At 48.0% G+C, this 16,726-nt stretch overlaps 1 protein-coding gene across 1 annotated transcript; it reads right to left on the bottom strand.

The window, feature by feature from the left end:
• Positions 1-5,576: 5,576 nt before the first annotated feature.
• Positions 5,577-7,520, bottom strand: LOC146661520 (uncharacterized). Its single transcript, XM_085419478.1, has one exon. The coding sequence runs from the start codon at positions 7,518-7,520 to the stop codon at positions 5,577-5,579; it is 1,944 nt and encodes a 647-aa protein (XP_085275604.1).
• Between the last annotated feature and the right edge of the window lie 9,206 nt (positions 7,521-16,726).

Raw genomic sequence — 16,726 nt, 5'->3', positions numbered from 1 at the left:
GTACCTTTGCACAATGACTGAAACCCTCACCACTGAATGAACAATGGGCTCTGAGGTCAGTTCCTTGATCATTAGTATGCAAATTGTCATGACCATTGATCAACATCCACTGATCATGGATCATAGACCACTGAATAATGGCCATGAGTTGGGGAATGGTTGCAATCACAGCACTGTAAGATGGTAACAGATGTACCCTTAGGCCCCCTCCTCGATTCATAGATGGTCTTTCCCTTTTAGCGTAAATGGCCTCCTTGATTCTGCACTCAAACCAGCGTTCCTCCCTGTCCAGGATGTGTTTGATTTAAACAGGGGGAACAAATTGTGGTAAGGTCAACCTGATAGCATCTGTTCCCGCAAATAGGGGAAAGCTGTGGCAGAAAGACTTCAAAAGACAAAGATTAAGTGCAGTTACTTATTATAATCTTGAAGATATGTAAATTAAAATAATAAATAGGTTGACTAGATGGGAGATACGGATTCTGGCAGTGTGGAATGAAATACAAAAGTTGATGTTAGAACAGACACTGGCTTTGTTGAAGAGAATATAACATGAACAAGTTGTCTGTCTGGTGTGGATGCTTTAAGGTGTAAATATGCAACATAAACACAAAGTTAAGTGCCAAATGAGTCATCCCCCTGCCATATTTGGGTTTAAAGTAATGTTTTACCTGAAAGTAATATTAACATTTCAGAGTCCTGTCTTTAATCGATCATGCTGGCCCTGCTGCAATTTTTTCCTCTGTCCAAATCATGAACAAACAGTATCCCACATTCGTGTCTTTCAACTACAGAATTGTGTTTTACAAGAATAAAATAGACTTCAGCAGACATAACTTTTGGCAACATGCAACAATCAGAAAATGTTTTATTTTTTTAGGACGTCTGAAAACAAACTTGGAGCGATTTACTTGTTGAAAATGTGGTATATTGAATATTAAAGTTTATATGAATGGAGTTTACACAGACATGATTCACTAGCTGGGCCTACGTCCTCATTTTAGGTTTGACAGCGTTTTAGTAGGTAAAGGCGAATGGCTTGGACATGAATTGAGCTGCAGTTTGGGGAAGACCTCGAAGTGGACTGGTGATGGCTCCTGGGCCTGGCAGATCCTCATGTGCTAAATAAAAATGAAGAGGTTAAAGAACTGAAAAGGGGAGGGTGGGTGGGGCACATAAAGAAGAATGAACAGCTTGTAGAACTGGGGGAACCTATATAGATGAGAACCGGAAGGAGTGTGTTTGGAGGCGTGGTCCTGCTCCTGAGATTCCAATACTTAATCTCCAATTATCCTCTTATTTGGCAAAATGTCCTCTGTTTGTTGAAATAATCAAAACTGATACCACTACCCGATACCACAATAAATCTATCTTTTTCTATTGTAACCCCAAAACTGAATGGTAATGTAACAACACTCATCTTTCATGTTTTCAGAAAAGTAAAACATCACTACTTCCAGGTCTATTTGGTTGGAATTGAGGTGGAGTCAACTTGATACGCTCTCCCTGCCCAGTGTGCGCTCAAGATGCAAGGGAAACAAATTCTGTTAAGGACAGAGTGAATAGACGTGGACACCAGCTGAGGTAAACACCAAACTAACAGGCTACACTAACTACAAATGAATGGCAGTAAATGTTCGCCTGTAGTGAGCTGTTTTTAAAGTTACTGATTTATTTTTTGCCAAGATACACAGAAATGTAGGGGAAAAGCAGGAAAGATCTAGCAAATATATCTACTGAGTGTAGTCATATGTCTAGCACCCACTTAGTGGTTAGGTTGACCGAGATAAAACGTTTTTTGTTTGTTTGTTCTTTATATTCATGACCTGACTGATGGTCAAATACTGCCTTTTCCTTAGTATAACATGTCAGTTTCATTTCGGATTTACATATCATGGATGTCTACCAAAAATGTAAATACCTACTCGCTCCATCTCTGTCACACACAGACACACACACACACACACACACACACACACACACACACACAGACACACACACACACACACACACACACACACACACACACACACGCACACACACAACAATTCAAAGGATTCGTATACAGAGACCAACAATAGAGAAAAATGTCTTGCACTTTTAGTAGGACCTCAAAGTTCTCTTTCGATAGCACAAGTTCAAAGTGTGGCTCGGCTAAGAGTCTTTTCATTGATCTGGCTGCTGCATCTTGAAAGGAAGGAAAAATATATTGATGTCAGATTTAAAGAATAGATAAAAGAAGGAGCAGAGATGGTACATGTGTCATCATCCAGATTTAGACTGGGGGGGGGGGAGAGGTATCAGCTAATGCTTGAAGGCTTAGTTCACAAATAATTTAATAATATATTAACTGATACTGATACTCACTAATTTTTAGCCTGAGAGAATCCATATTGGCGAATCATTAAAAAACAAAAACAAACAAGTGTGTGTGTGTGTGTGTGTGTGTGTGTGTGTGTGTGTGTGTGTGTGTGTTTGTTATTGAGCAGGCCTGTAAATATGACATTTTCATTGTGATATTAAATATTTTACCTTGGAAGCCTGTGGGGATGGATTTGCTTTTTGACACGCTTTTACTTTGTAAACTGTAAAATGTGCATTATTGCTACAGATTACAGAGTGTCCTAAATGATATACAGCCATATTTATTCTTGCTATTTTTAGTGCAGTGCACAAGTGTACTCACAGTACTCAGAACACTTGCATGAAGTGCGCTACCTACATTGTTAAGTATGGAACATATGCCGGAAGGCATATACTGAGGGCAGGGATAGCTCAGTAGGTAGAGTGGTGGCCCCTATGATCAGAAGGTCTGGGGTTTGAAGCCACTGAACGGCTACCCTGAGGTACCCCTGAGCAAGGTACCATCCCTATACACTGCTCCCCGGGTGCCCAATGGCTGCCCACTGCTTCACTGGGTGAATGGGTTAAATGCAGAGAGGAATTTCCCCACGGCGCTCAATAAGTTATACATTATTATTACTTCTATGGCAGCTTTGTAGGGAGAGATCACCAACCAATTTTCAGCCAGGAGATGTTGGATGATGGATAATTCTATTTAGCTAGTAGAGACAGAGACATGACAACTTGTAACAGTTTTCAAAATGAAGTACATACCACAGTTATCACAGTTAAACTTTACTGATATAATAGCTGGTAACTGCCCAACAAAATTCCAAAAAAACACAAGTGTTACATCCTGATCTAGGGGTACCGGAATGCAAAATAAGGGTTTTGTAAGGTTTATATTGTGGATTGTCATTTATGCTTGGAAATATATACTCATATATCCTCAGAGTTTAATAATCGATTGCATAATGATAGAGGTCTGATCCTTAGCAGTCTGCAAAGACTCTGTGTGCCTTCCAGAGTGTTCTGGCATACACACACATCCTAGGGTCATGAGAGAGGTCGTACCTTCTCTTACTGATTTATGGTACAGGAGGACTCCTACTCTGTATCTGCTTAAGTATAAGAGCCCTTTGTTTAGGTGGACCGCTGGGCTCCTAGCACCAGCTTTGGGGAGTCGTTCACAGGGTCACATCTTGACACACACACACACACACGCATGCCTATACGTACACACAGACAAGGTACTCTTTGTTCACATGTATGCCTGTGTAAGACGTCATATGTTAATGAACTTATGCATAATCATGTAACCACAATAAAGAGCAGTGTTGGGGGAAGCTGGCTGAGAGCGACTGGGGTTCGAGCGGAAGGAACAGCGCTCGTCACAGTTCTCTCCCTCGTGCACGAGATCAGACAAAGAGCTCTGCTTGGTGTCCAATTCTTTTTGCTGTTGTAGTGTTGTGCTAGACAGACCCATCAGGTTTAAAGGAAAGTGACCCCACCCTAGTCCCCAAAACCATACCCTGGTTTACAGGTGAAAGGTGGTTTTATCTTGTCTAAACTGAAAGCTCAGCTCCGGGGTGAACAAAGGCCAAACTAACAAACAAAACAAGCTTATTTGAAAAGGGAGGTGCTATCTAAACCCTGAAAACAAAAAACAAACAAAAGACAGGTGCTACCCTTAACTCCCTAACTCAATAAACAAGAGAAAGTGCAGAAAATAATAAGGCATTTCACCCCGTCAGCTTCAGCACCTATTTACACATAAAAAGTAATCTGTTTACAAAGCTCAACAATCCTCGGGAAAACACACGCACAAATGTCCCTGAGGGTTTGGTGGCCAACAACGGGTCTGCTGCTGCTGTTAGTTGCTGCCAGAGAGACAACTGCTCTAGAGGGTTTTTCAAGACAGCCACTTAATCAGGAGACCAACCAGTCGCCAGCTCTCCAATCAGAAAGGACCTGCAGACTCTTAAAGATACAGAACACAGAACAAAAAAACAGCCAACAGGATTCAGATTATGGCCGGGGCCGTAACAACAAGTTTGAATTTATTTCAAAGTAAAGTACATGTACAGTTTCAAATATATACAAATGTATACTGTTAAGGTTCAAATATTGAGGAAGGAGAGTACAAACAACCATGGTCCAAGAGCTTGGTCAAACAATTGATTTTAATGAAAAACACGCGTGGGAAGACCAGCTCTGTTCGCAGACGACGCTGATCTCCGACTTAATCAAAGCATAAACAGATATTTTATACCATCAGGGCTTAAATTTAATGACGCCCCTTCATGCGTCATCAGATACAATATATGCATACGTCAATTCAAAACCACAATGACTTTTAACACAGTTTGAAAAGGAACATTGTCTATCTTCATGGCAGATGTTGTCACGGGCTGCGATGGCAGACCGTGGAGTGACAGTGAAAGCAGGGCCCAAACGCGAGACTCTAAGTGAAGGACAGTGGATTTATTTACAGGAGGTGAAAAACACACAACTATATACAAAATCCCAGCACTGTGGTCCCGTGGTGATTCTCCCTGAATCCCACACAGTGCAGATGTCCGTGAGAAGTGAAAGGTGGCGACTCCAAAAAACTCCAATTCCCACACCGTGACTTTAGAGGCGTACTCCGCTCCCGATTCCTGGTAACACAAAAGGCAGAGGGTTAGCAGGGGATCTGTTCGGAGGTTACGTAAAAGCTCACGGCAGTACTGACGAGTTCTGACTCAAGGATCCAGCGTCGGCCTCAGCTCAGCTGCAGTCCTAAATGCCGTTCCTAGACGAGCGCAATCTGCTGCAGCTGGCAGAGGATGATGAGCGGCAGGTGCGGCTGTCTCTCGAGTAGACCACTTCCGGGTTCGCAGTCTCCTCAGCGAACCCACACCTCCGGAAGCTCACACAGACACATGGAGAGACGGAGAGCAAACCAATACAACACACGGAAAACATAAACATAAACATACACTGAAAATGCCTGAGCCCTGGGTCCCTAGACCCAGGCCATGACAGTACCCCCCCTCTAAGGGTCGGCTCCCGACGACCCAAAAGAAACCAAACACAAAACAAAAAAAACCACAGCACAACCAACCCCGGGCGGGCGGTGGGGGACCTGGACGGAGGGCCCCAAAACCCCAGTTCAAAAGTCCAACCACTGCCATGGCGGCAGCAACAGTTCCTGCGGCCTACCCAGCGGGCCGCAAAACAGGCAAAACCCGCTACGGTTCAGGCAGTGGTGGGGAAAACAGTTCTGGCGGCCTACCTCCACCCCCGTGATGGAAGCAGAATGCTTCAGGCGGCCTGCCACGGATCCGGTGGCGACGGCGTTGCAGCTCCGGCGGGCGGCCACGGGTCCAGTGGCGACGGCGTTGCTGCCCCCGCCTCAGCACCACCCACGATTCCCGATGTACCGGCCGGTCTGCTGGACGTGGCGGCCGGTCTGCTGGACGTGGCGGCCGGGCTGCGGGACGTGGCGGCCGGGCTGCGGGACGTGGCGGCCCCTCCGGCACGCCGACCTCCAGCTCTGGCTCAGCGGATCCCTCCGGACCTCCGAGCTCCTCTGGTGGCAGCGCGGGCTCACCAGGCTCGCTGAGCTCCTCTGCTGGCAATGCCGGTCCCTCCGGCTCGTTGAGGTTCGCCAGCAGCGGTGCGGGGTCCTCAGTGGGTGGCTCGCTGAGCTGCTCCGGCTCACTGTGCTCCTCCGGCATGCTGAGCTGCTCCAGCTCACTGTCCTCCTCCGGCATTAGCTCGCTGAGCTCTACAGCTGGCGACGCGGGCTCCTCCGGCTCGCTGAGCTCCCGCTCGGGCATGCTGAGCTCCTCCGGCTCGCTGAGCTCCTCAGCTGGCGACGCGGGCTCCTCCGGCTCGCTGAGCTCCCGCTCGGGCATGCTGAGTTCCCGCTCGGGCATGCTGAGCTCCTCCGGCTCGCTGAGCTCCTCAGCTGGCGACGCGGGCTCCTCCGGCTCGCTGAGCTCCCGCTCGGGCATGCTGAGCTCCTCCGGCTCGCTGAGCTCCTCAGCTGGCGACGCGGGCTCCTCCCGCTCGCTGAGCTCCTGCTCGGGCTTGCTGAGCTCCTCCGGCTCGCTGGGCTCCACAGCTGGCGACGCGGGCTCCTCCGGCTCGCTGAGCTCCCGCTCGGGCATGCTGAGCTCCTCCCGCTCGCTGAGCTCCGGCTCGGGCAGAGCGAGCTCCGGCTCCCGCTCAATGAGCTCCGGCTCCCGCTCGATGAGCTCCAGCTCCCGCTCAATGAGCTCCGGCTCGGGCAGAGCGAGCTCCTCCCGCTCGCTGGGCTCCGGCTCCCGCTCGATGAGCTCCGGCTCCCGCTCGATGAGCTCCGGCTCGGGCAGAGCGAGCTCCTCCCGCTCGCTGGGCTCCTGCTCCGGCTCGCAGGGCTCCACAGCCGGCCGTGCGGGCACCTCCGGCCGCGCTTCAGCCACAGATGGATGATCCGGAGGCGAAGATGGTGATGCGGTGTACGCAGGCGGGGAAGGTGAAGGTAGAGCCGGTGAAGAAGATGGCTGAGGGGTGACTACATGCGGATGAGATGACGGCGCTACATCCGCAGACAGTGAAGCCGGTGAAGCTAGTCGTACTGTAGGCCGGCTTGCAGCAGCGTCAGCGGTGTCACCATCCACTGAAAACAAAAAAGCAGATGGGGTGAGAAATGAAAAAGTGTCCTTATTACTCACCACAGCCGGTTCTTGAGATGTCCGGGAGGGCGGCTGCGGTGAGGAACGCCGGCGGCGCGAACGTCGTTTCCATGTAGACGTCGGGGCCGGCGTCTCAGGCTGTGAATCCACCAGCTGTCCGGGCCGGTGAGCAGCCTGAGGAGGAGAGTGGAGGTGGAGGGTGGAAAGCAGGAAGTCCAGGACTACTGAATTAAGGGAGTCCACCAACCAGGGGAATTCAAACAGCATCCCCTGCAGCCGCCTCTCCACGGCGCGACGCAACCCCTCCGCGGGCTTCTCCCACCACAACTCACACATGCAGTAAACCTTGTCCATAACCTCCCCCCTGAGCCTCTCCTCAGAGACCGCTGGGTCCATACGTGGCGCGGTAAACTGAGCTGAAGGTGGCCGCTGATCGGCCAACCGAACTGAAGATGGCTGCTGATCAGCTAACCGAACTGAAGGTGGCTGCTGATCAGCTGACTGAACAAACATAGCCCCAGAATAAAGAGTTCTAGACGAAACAGTCTTGATTCCTGGATTTGAAAGAACGTCAGGCGCACAATCTTCTGAACCTATGGGAGAATAATCGCTCTTAAAACGAAAACTTCTATTTTCCCAAACCGGAGAAACACGAGCTGTAGTGTTCATGAAGCTGGCGGAACGTGACGAGGGCGGATTTTGATGTGGCTGCTCCTGCAGTGATGTGGGAGCGCTGGGTGTGTCGGGTGGCATGAGAATAATCCCTAGCATCTTATAGAATGCCTGAGCGGGCATAAGCTGATTGCTGTCTGGCTCATAGTAATCCTCCCGGGACCGGCTAGGGCGTTCTCTGCGAGACCGAGGCGTCCGCGGAGAGGAAGCAGACGAGTGGGCCGAAGGGTAGGCTGCCAGCGAGGAACGGCAGCACGGAGGCCCTCCAAGCACTAGTCGGGTCCCGTCAAAACGGGAGCTGCGCTTCCGCGGTGAGTCCGCTGGGTCCATAGTGGCTGGATCCTTCTGTCACGGGCTGCGATGGCAGACCGTGGAGTGACAGTGAAAGCAGGGCCCAAACGCGAGACTCTAAGTGAAGGACAGTGGATTTATTTACAGGAGGTGAAAAACACACAACTATATACAAAATCCCAGCACTGTGGTCCCGTGGTGATTCTCCCTGAATCCCACACAGTGCAGATGTCCGTGAGAAGTGAAAGGTGGCGACTCCAAAAAACTCCAATTCCCACACCGTGACTTTAGAGGCGTACTCCGCTCCCGATTCCTGGTAACACAAAAGGCAGAGGGTTAGCAGGGGATCTGTTCGGAGGTTACGTAAAAGCTCACGGCAGTACTGACGAGTTCTGACTCAAGGATCCAGCGTCGGCCTCAGCTCAGCTGCAGTCCTAAATGCCGTTCCTAGACGAGCGTAATCTGCTGCAGCTGGCAGAGGACGACGAGCGGCAGGTGCGGCTGTCTCTCGAGTAGACCACTTCCGGGTTCGCAGTCTCCTCAGCGAACCCACACCTCCGGAAGCTCACACAGACACATGGAGAGACGGAGAGCAAACCAATACAACACACGGAAAACATAAACATAAACATACACTGAAAATGCCGGAGCCCTGGGTCCCTAGACCCAGGCCATGACAGATGTTTCCTGTCAACCCGCTTCTCCAAACCCGCAGACAATGATTTTGCAGTGAGCGAGCACTTCTGCAAGCCCACAATTACAAGACAACGTGATATGTCACGACCTTACGTGGCACTCTGTGTCACCTCTCACCTACTAACGCTCACAGTCAAACAGAGGCCACTGTCAACCTTTTACTAAAACTATAGATGTAATGTAAATTGAATAAATGTTTTAACCAACTGATACTACTTAAAACTCAATACAAGAATATGAACATATAAAAGATAATAAAAATGACCTGATATAAGTGTTTTGTTCCTTCTATGTTCTAGTTTCCATCAACATGTATCACCTGGACAGTCACGCCAGTGAAGCTTAAGACCCTTAACGAACCGAACATCAACTCAAAATAAGCACAGATATGCAATATGTATAAAATAGTTATAACTGCATCTGGAATACAAAGTTAATATGATAACCAGTGTTGGGGAGTAACGGAATACATGTACCGCCGTTACGTATTTAGAATACAAAATATGAGTAACTGTATTCCGTTACAGTTACCGTTTAAAAAGGTGGTATTCAGAATACAGTTACTTTGTTGAAATAAATGGATTACACTGCGGTACTTTCCTGTTTCATATTGTCGCGGGTCAGGACTGTTTGGATTTTGTTTGACAGCTACGTTCTGTAGTTCCAGGCGGCAGCGTTACAGTTGCCATGGTTACAGCTCGCTCTCTCTCTCTTTCTGCGACTGTGTGTTTCCTGGGTGAGAGAGCGCCTTTTCGTTGTTGTTGTTGTGCTAAGCTAACAGGCAGAATGCTACAAGCATAGCTCTAAAGAATGTAGCATCATGGGCAGTGTAGTCCGTGTTGCAGGGAGAATGGACTGCCATACACGTTATGGGTCTGTGAGCGCCAGGAGGGAGAAAAAGGCGAGTGGAAAGGTACGAGCTGTCGTCGAGGAAAAACGGGAGCTGGAAGCATGTAAATATAATAATAACCACTTCAGCCAAGAAGAGTGCCTGACGAGCCCAGTTGTAAGTAAGCTATTAAGACTCGACTGTACACCGTGTTCGTGTTTTCCTCCGAAAACAATAAGTTCCGTTGGAGCAGCCTTTCAACGCCTCTCTCTGTCTCTCGCAAGAAAAATTGACCCACACAACAAAGTAAAGCTATTTTTCGGCTATGAGCCGACAGGGACCCCGCCGTATTAGCCAGAGGTCCCTTTACTACAGTTCGGAGTCGCGGACCTTCAGTAATAGTAATAAATCACACAGCAATAGTACATTCACGTTGTTGTAAAAAGCATGATAATATATTAAGTAATCCAAAGTATTCAGAATACGTTACTGTCATTGAGTAACGTAACAGAATACGTTACAGAATACATTTTGGGGCATGTATTCTGTATTCTGTAACGGAATACATTTTAAAAGTAACCTTCCCAACACTGATGATAACAGTATGCATAAACATCTTAAGGCCATCTTAAAGCTATCTGTTACATTGTTAAAGCAATGATCATACTGCAGATTATATTATGCTGGTAAAATACTTTTGTTCATCCCCACAATACACATGTATAGATTCACCCACCAATATTTGGTTCAACCACATGCTATAATTGATTTCAAGGTCCTGTTTAGTCCTTCTTTTACTCAGTTTTTGGACTTTCCTATATTTCTGAGTATTGGTCAAACCAACAAGTGCCGTCAAGCATATCCTTTTCACAATAGCAAAGAGAAACTACTAGTTAATGCCGATCAAGATCACCAATAAAAATGAATTGTCCTTGGCCTTCTCAAGTTAAAAGACATTGGAGAACCTTTAGTAGGCTACCACGTATTAAAGCAATGTATGAATTCAAACTTATGCATCCAATTCTTGTTTGTTTTGTTTTAGTCATTTAACACGTATGCTGGACTGGACCATGGAAAGAGAAGAGTTCAAAGAAATCAGAAGTCTCATTCATCTTATTGCCAATCATCTCACTCTTGGTTTCAGTGATCGTCACAGAAATGGTTGCAAATCATTGTTGTATATATAGCAGAGATGGTGATAATACCCAGTTAGGTTAGAGTTTTTAAACATCATGTCCATGATGTCCTTTGTGACAGTTAAGTTACATCTGGACATAGTCGGCCAGACTTGATTAGACAGGTGGTGCAGTGGTTAGCACTGTTGCCCTACAGCAAGAAGGTCCTGAGTTGGTCTCCACTGTTATTAATTAACAACCAACTGTATTTTGATGGGGTTAAAAAAGGAAGCTCTCAAACGAATGCTTGCATTTGCAATTGAAGTTGTTTTTTTTCTGCTGAACAAAAAAACTCGCTTCTTCATTAATCAGTAGCATATATTGTGACCTAGTTATATGACTGTTGACTACAATGGGGTCTAAGCTGATGCTTGTGTTTCTCAATAACTAATCTGATTAATGAAAAACACCTTTCTTCTCAGCTTTGCTGAGTGTGTTTGCTACTAGTATGCATTCAGCAGCTGGACATCATCCCGGGGAAAGCATTAGGAACCCAGTGTCATCTTGGCTCTTAATCTCAGCACAAAGGTAATGGATGCCCATATTCAACTGTTACTTTATAATCCCTGCTTTAAAAACCTTTGAAATGTGACCTGCATCCCAAGTTTTTTTCCTCAGTTGCCTCCAGCCACCACCTCATGTGGGCTTTCATTTTTTCTTTGACATATCCCTTTAGACTTGTTTTTCTCTTTCTCTGACAGGGTTAATGAGGTGGCAACATGGAGGCCATCCGATGCTCTACTTTTCCTTATTTATACTACATCTTAATGTACTCCGTGTGCCTGGGTATTATTTAACACTGTGCCCTTGGGTTGCTGCTGATTTTTTATTCAATTCAGTTAGGTGGCAGGAGGTCAGGGACAGTGCTGAACCTCTGAGTCACACAGTGAACACAGAGGAGCACTCCGCCTCCATCTTACTCCATTTTCTGTCCCTCTACATTCAGATTGTGACTGATAAGGTGTGATTAATGAGAGCAGGATCCTCTCAAAGTGTTAGAACATCTGTGACTGATTTATTCTTTTGTGTTTTTTCATCCAGCTACCTTTGTATATATGGATGTGTGAGTGTATATACTTGTTAGAGGGAGAGCACAGGGATCACTTGACCATCCCTTCCTTCCCTCCCCATCTCCAGCTGCCTCCCTCTTCCCGCTCCACTACAATCACCCACACATACAGGGCCTTGGGGTAAAGGTGTGTCACCAGGGTGCAGGGGAGGCATCCCCCCCCCTTTTCTGGCTGCCTCTGCCTCAATTTTATCCCACAACTTAGACATTCACATTACTCACAGTCTCATAACACATACATATAGGCCAAGGTCCTATATGTATGTCTCCAAAAGACCATCAGGGTGTACACCTCACCCCTGGCGTTGTTGCCCACCTCTCAATTTTAAATACACGTAGACATTGAGGGCTAGCAGGAGGGGCTATGCGCTTACCTGCTGCTCTCTGGCAGGTAGCTCCAAGCCCTCCTGGGTTTTAAATGCACCTTAGAACACACATGCATCAACACTACATATGAGCGGGTGGAGGAAGGTTTGGAGTCTTCACACACCCCCGTTCTCTGCAGCCTGCTGGAGCGGGGGGGCTAGGAGGAGGAGTTGGCCGTCCGATTGGGGTCTGGAATGTGGGGCCTTCCTGCTGCTGCTGAGTCGGGGCAGGGTGCAGTTCCCCCCTCCAGGGGCAAGGGTACCTAGACCCGGTTTGTAGAGTACGCTTGGGGAGTGTGATCGTGTGTACAGCGTCTCTTTATGTCTGTCTCCACGTTGGTTGAGTGTGGAGTAAGTGCATATGAGAGCATGAGGGTGGGAATGGATGTTTGTGTCTGTGTGTGCCTGTATGTCTGTGTCTATATGTCAGGTTGGGTATCAGACGCCACCTCTCTGGGGACATCTAAGGCCCTCGAAGATATGCAGGCCTATCTCCCCCCACCACCACTTCCCCTGCCGGTGGCGGACGCCCTCAGACATCGGTGTGTTGGTGGTTCTTTGTGTCCGGGGATGGGCGTCCAGGTACACACCGGCTCACTCCTTGGCGGCCGCTTATCAGCGCCTGGAGCCTGGGGCTCGCTCCGGCCACTCCGGAGGTGGGGTGCCCCCGGCCCCTCGGCCTGGGGCTCGGTCACTCAGGCGCAGCTGGCTGCCGGCGGAGCTCACGGGCACGTCACTGCAACTCCCCCTGGCTTCTGCTCTGCGGCTGCTGAGTGAGCCCTCATCTGGGACTCTCCTCAGCTCTTTCTGGGACAGTGGCGCGGCTGCCCCTCTGTTGGTCTTCCTTGGTCTCTTGTGTTCTGGGGGCCTCTGGATGTCTGGAGTTTTGATCTCCTCCATACCTGCTTCATGCCCTGGAGGACGGGGCTGTGGCCCCCCCACACCCTCTAGCAGATCATTACATGAAGGAACCTTTTAAAAACAAGCGCGCTCACGGTCACAGGTGTACACACGGGTGCTCACACACACAAACTACACCCTTTTTGGCTCCTATCTCAAAGCACACTGTGCGCTGTCAATCTTACGTGCTGCACAATTGTCACGGTTCTGGGTCGGTTCAACCCAGTAGTTTGAGTTCTGATGTTTTGGTTTGTTTTTGAATGATTGTTGTGTTTTCGGGTGCTATTATTATTATTGTTATTAGAATTCTATGTTTCTGTTTATTCATGTTTAAGGATTTGTTCTTCGGTTGTGTCTCACATTTAGTTTAGTTCAGGTTCCATGTGTTATATTCTGTCTGTCTCTCAGTGTCGAGTCTGCGTCTTTGTGTAGTGTGTTCAGGTTTCCTGTTTTATTGTGAAGGTCTGCGTCTCATGCGAGTGTGTTCAGTTTTACCTCCCTTGTCTCGTCTCGTTAATTACTCCCAGCTGTGTCCACCACCTCTGTGTAATCTCCCTGTGTTTCTCTGTGTTTATTTAAGTCGCGTCTTCTGTCATTGTACTTGCTGGTCCGTTTGTGTATCTACCATGTTCCTTTCGTGTGTTCTCCCTGCTGTCACCATCATATACCATCGTCTATCTTCCTTCATGTTCAGGTTCGTGTTTTGGTTCATGTTCAAGTAGTTAGTTGTTCCCAGTGTAATTTAGTTCTTTCTCCGTTTGCCGTTTGTCCATTTTTATTTTTGGTGTTCAATAAACCACCTTCACAACTGCCTGCGATTGGATCCTCCTTTATTATATCCACACGGCTCATCTCACTCGCCGTGTCAACAATAATGTTTAATATTTAGTATTTACTGTTATATTCCCATAGATCATGCCTATTCAACTACGAAGTTAGTTGGGCCAGATTTTCAAACCGAGGAATTTATCTGGGCCAGATATTTTTTTTGAAGCCAGTAAGCAGCAGATCATGATCAATTTCAAACCCACACACCTGTACTGAAAAACAAGTATTTTTTTTTTTATTCCTTTTCCCCTATAAATCTGGTGGTGACCTCTCACAAATGCACACCAAAAGGTCCATTTAAAAAAAAGGGAGCTATAACTAAACTATTTTTTGCACATTTGAAATAATAATAATAATAACAAAAAACATTTTGATAATTCCCTTTCAAATTAAAATAAATATTTCGCTGACCACTCACTTTTCCTGCCATGGATGGAGCCCCATCGGTCACAAGTATACAGACACGCTTCATATCCAGACCATTTTCCTCAAAAAGAGCTTAAATCTTCTCAAACATCATTTCGCCAGCTGTGTGTCCCTCTAACGGTAGTAAACCGAGCAATTTCCCATCCAAAAAACGGACATATACGCACAACTGTGCATTATCAGTTCTGTCTGTGATCTCCTGCTATAGACATTACATCAGTTTTCTTCAGGTCATCTAACAGCATTTCAAACTCGTCTGACGCCAGAACTTCAACTCTACGAATATTTGAACTGTCCTACAGGGGTATGTTTTTAATAGCAGATGTCACACTCACTTTTCACTGCATCCACCACGGCCAGCATGCAGTATTTGCGAACGTTGTTCCTCTCACACGCTCCTGCACACCAAATCTGGAACTACTGTCCATCATGTGTCGTCCTTTTTATCTACCTCGGGAATTTACATCGGTCATTGTAAGTGCCGTTTATATTCCACCACAAGCGGACACGGTCACCGCCTTATGCGAGCTGCATGAGGCACTCACACAGCACCAGACACAACACCGGGACGCTGCGCTTATTGTGACGGGGGACTTTAATAGCGCCAACCTCAAACGCGCAGCGCCGAACTTTTATCAACACATCACCTGCCCCACCAGGGGTGAAAGGACACTGGACCACTGCTACACTACGGTCAAGGACGGCTACAAGGCACAATCCCGCCCCCCGTTTGGCAAATCTGATCACGCCGCCATCTTCCTCATGCCAAAATACAAACAAAGGCTGAAACAGGAAGTTCCAGTTCAGAGGAAGGTCGCGCGCTGGACGGATCAATCGGTGGCCGCGTTACAGGACGCACTCGATGACGCAGACTGGGGCATGTTCAGAAACAGCTCCGACGATGACGTCAACGTGTTTACGGAAGTGGTTGTGGGATTCATCGGGAAACTAGCGGATGATACCGTGGAGACAAAGACTATCACAACGTTTCCCAACCAGAAGCCGTGGGTGGATAAAACCATCAGCGACGCTCTGAGATCCCGCACCGCTGCCTACAACACGGGACTCATGACGGGGGACATGGACCCGTACAAAGCCGCGTCATATAACGTGCGGAGGGCGGTGAAAGAGGCGAAGCAGCGCTACGGTAGGAAACTAGAGTCACAACTCCAACAGAGTGACTCTAGGAGCCTGTGGCGGGGACTAAGGACAATAACGGACTATAAAGCACCAACAACCGGTATGACGAACGCGGCCGTGACTCTGGCAGACGAGCTGAACACTTTCTATGCTCGCTTCGAGGCTGCAGCTAAGGTCTCCAACAATGCTAGTGTTAGCGGCGCTAACGGCTGCAGACAGGAAGATACTGCCAGCACCGGAAACGTGCTCGTCATCTCCGAGCATGAAGTAAGGAGAGCCTTCAAGAGAGTGAACACCAGGAAAGCAGCAGGACCAGACGGCATCCCAGGTCGTATCCTAAGAGACTGCGCATACCAGCTAGCTCCTGTGTTCACTGAGATATTCAACATCTCTTTATCTCAGTCGGTGATCCCCACATGCTTCAAAGAGTCCATCATTGTTCCTGTCCCGAAGAAACCCCACCCTGCTTCTCTCAATGACTATCGCCCTGTAGCCCTCACCTCAGTAGTGATGAAGTGCTTTGAACACCTGGTCAGAGACTTCATCATTTCTTCACTACCAGACACACTGGACCCACTACAGTTCGCTTACCGTCCAAATCGTTCCACAGACGATGCCATCTCTCATCTCCTCCACACATCACTCACTCACTTGGACACTAGAAGGGGGAATTATGTTAAAATGCTCTTCATAGACTACAGCTCTGCATTTAACACCATAATTCCCTCCACACTCACCACCAAGCTGGAGCATCTGGGACTCAGCTCATCTATGTGTCAGTGGATCTCCAACTTCCTAACTGGCAGACCACAGGCAGTAAGGATGGGCGGACATGTCTCAGCCTCCACCACTCTCAGCACTGGAGCCCCCCAGGGGTGTGTTCTGAGCCCCCTGCTGTACTCTTTGTACACATATGACTGTGTGGCCACTACCAGCTCCACCACCATCATCAAGTTTGCTGACGACACCGTTGTGGTGGGCCTGATCTCTGATAACAACGAGACGGCCTACCTGAAGGAGATTAGGAATCTGGAGAACTGGTGCCAGAGGAACAACCTCCTTCTAAACGTCAGTAAGACAAAGGAGCTGATAGTGGACTTCAGCACTAAGCAGGAGAGGAACTACCAGACCCCCGTCATCAACGAGTGCCCAGTGGAGAGAGTGGACAGCTTCAAATACCTCGGAGTTCACATCACGCAGGACCTGTCATGGTCCTGTCACATCAACACCGTGGTGAAAAAGGCCCGACAGCGTCTCTACCACCTCAGACGCTTGAGAGACTTCCAACTGCCCTCCAAGGTGCTCAGGAACTTTTACTCGTGCACCAT

Source organism: Rhamphochromis longiceps, linkage group LG9 (assembly GCF_057381845.1).
Source record: "Rhamphochromis longiceps isolate RC_006_pf linkage group LG9, R_longiceps_female_GT1.1, whole genome shotgun sequence".
NCBI lineage: Eukaryota > Metazoa > Chordata > Actinopteri > Cichliformes > Cichlidae > Rhamphochromis > Rhamphochromis longiceps.
This window is presented reverse-complemented; position numbering and strand designations above follow the sequence as displayed.

What these genes read in the sequence shown, in the direction of transcription:
- LOC146661520 (XM_085419478.1), bottom strand. Translation starts at nt 7,520, where the DNA reads ATGTTTGTTCAGTCAGCTGATCAGCAGCCACCTTCAGTTCGGTTAGCT.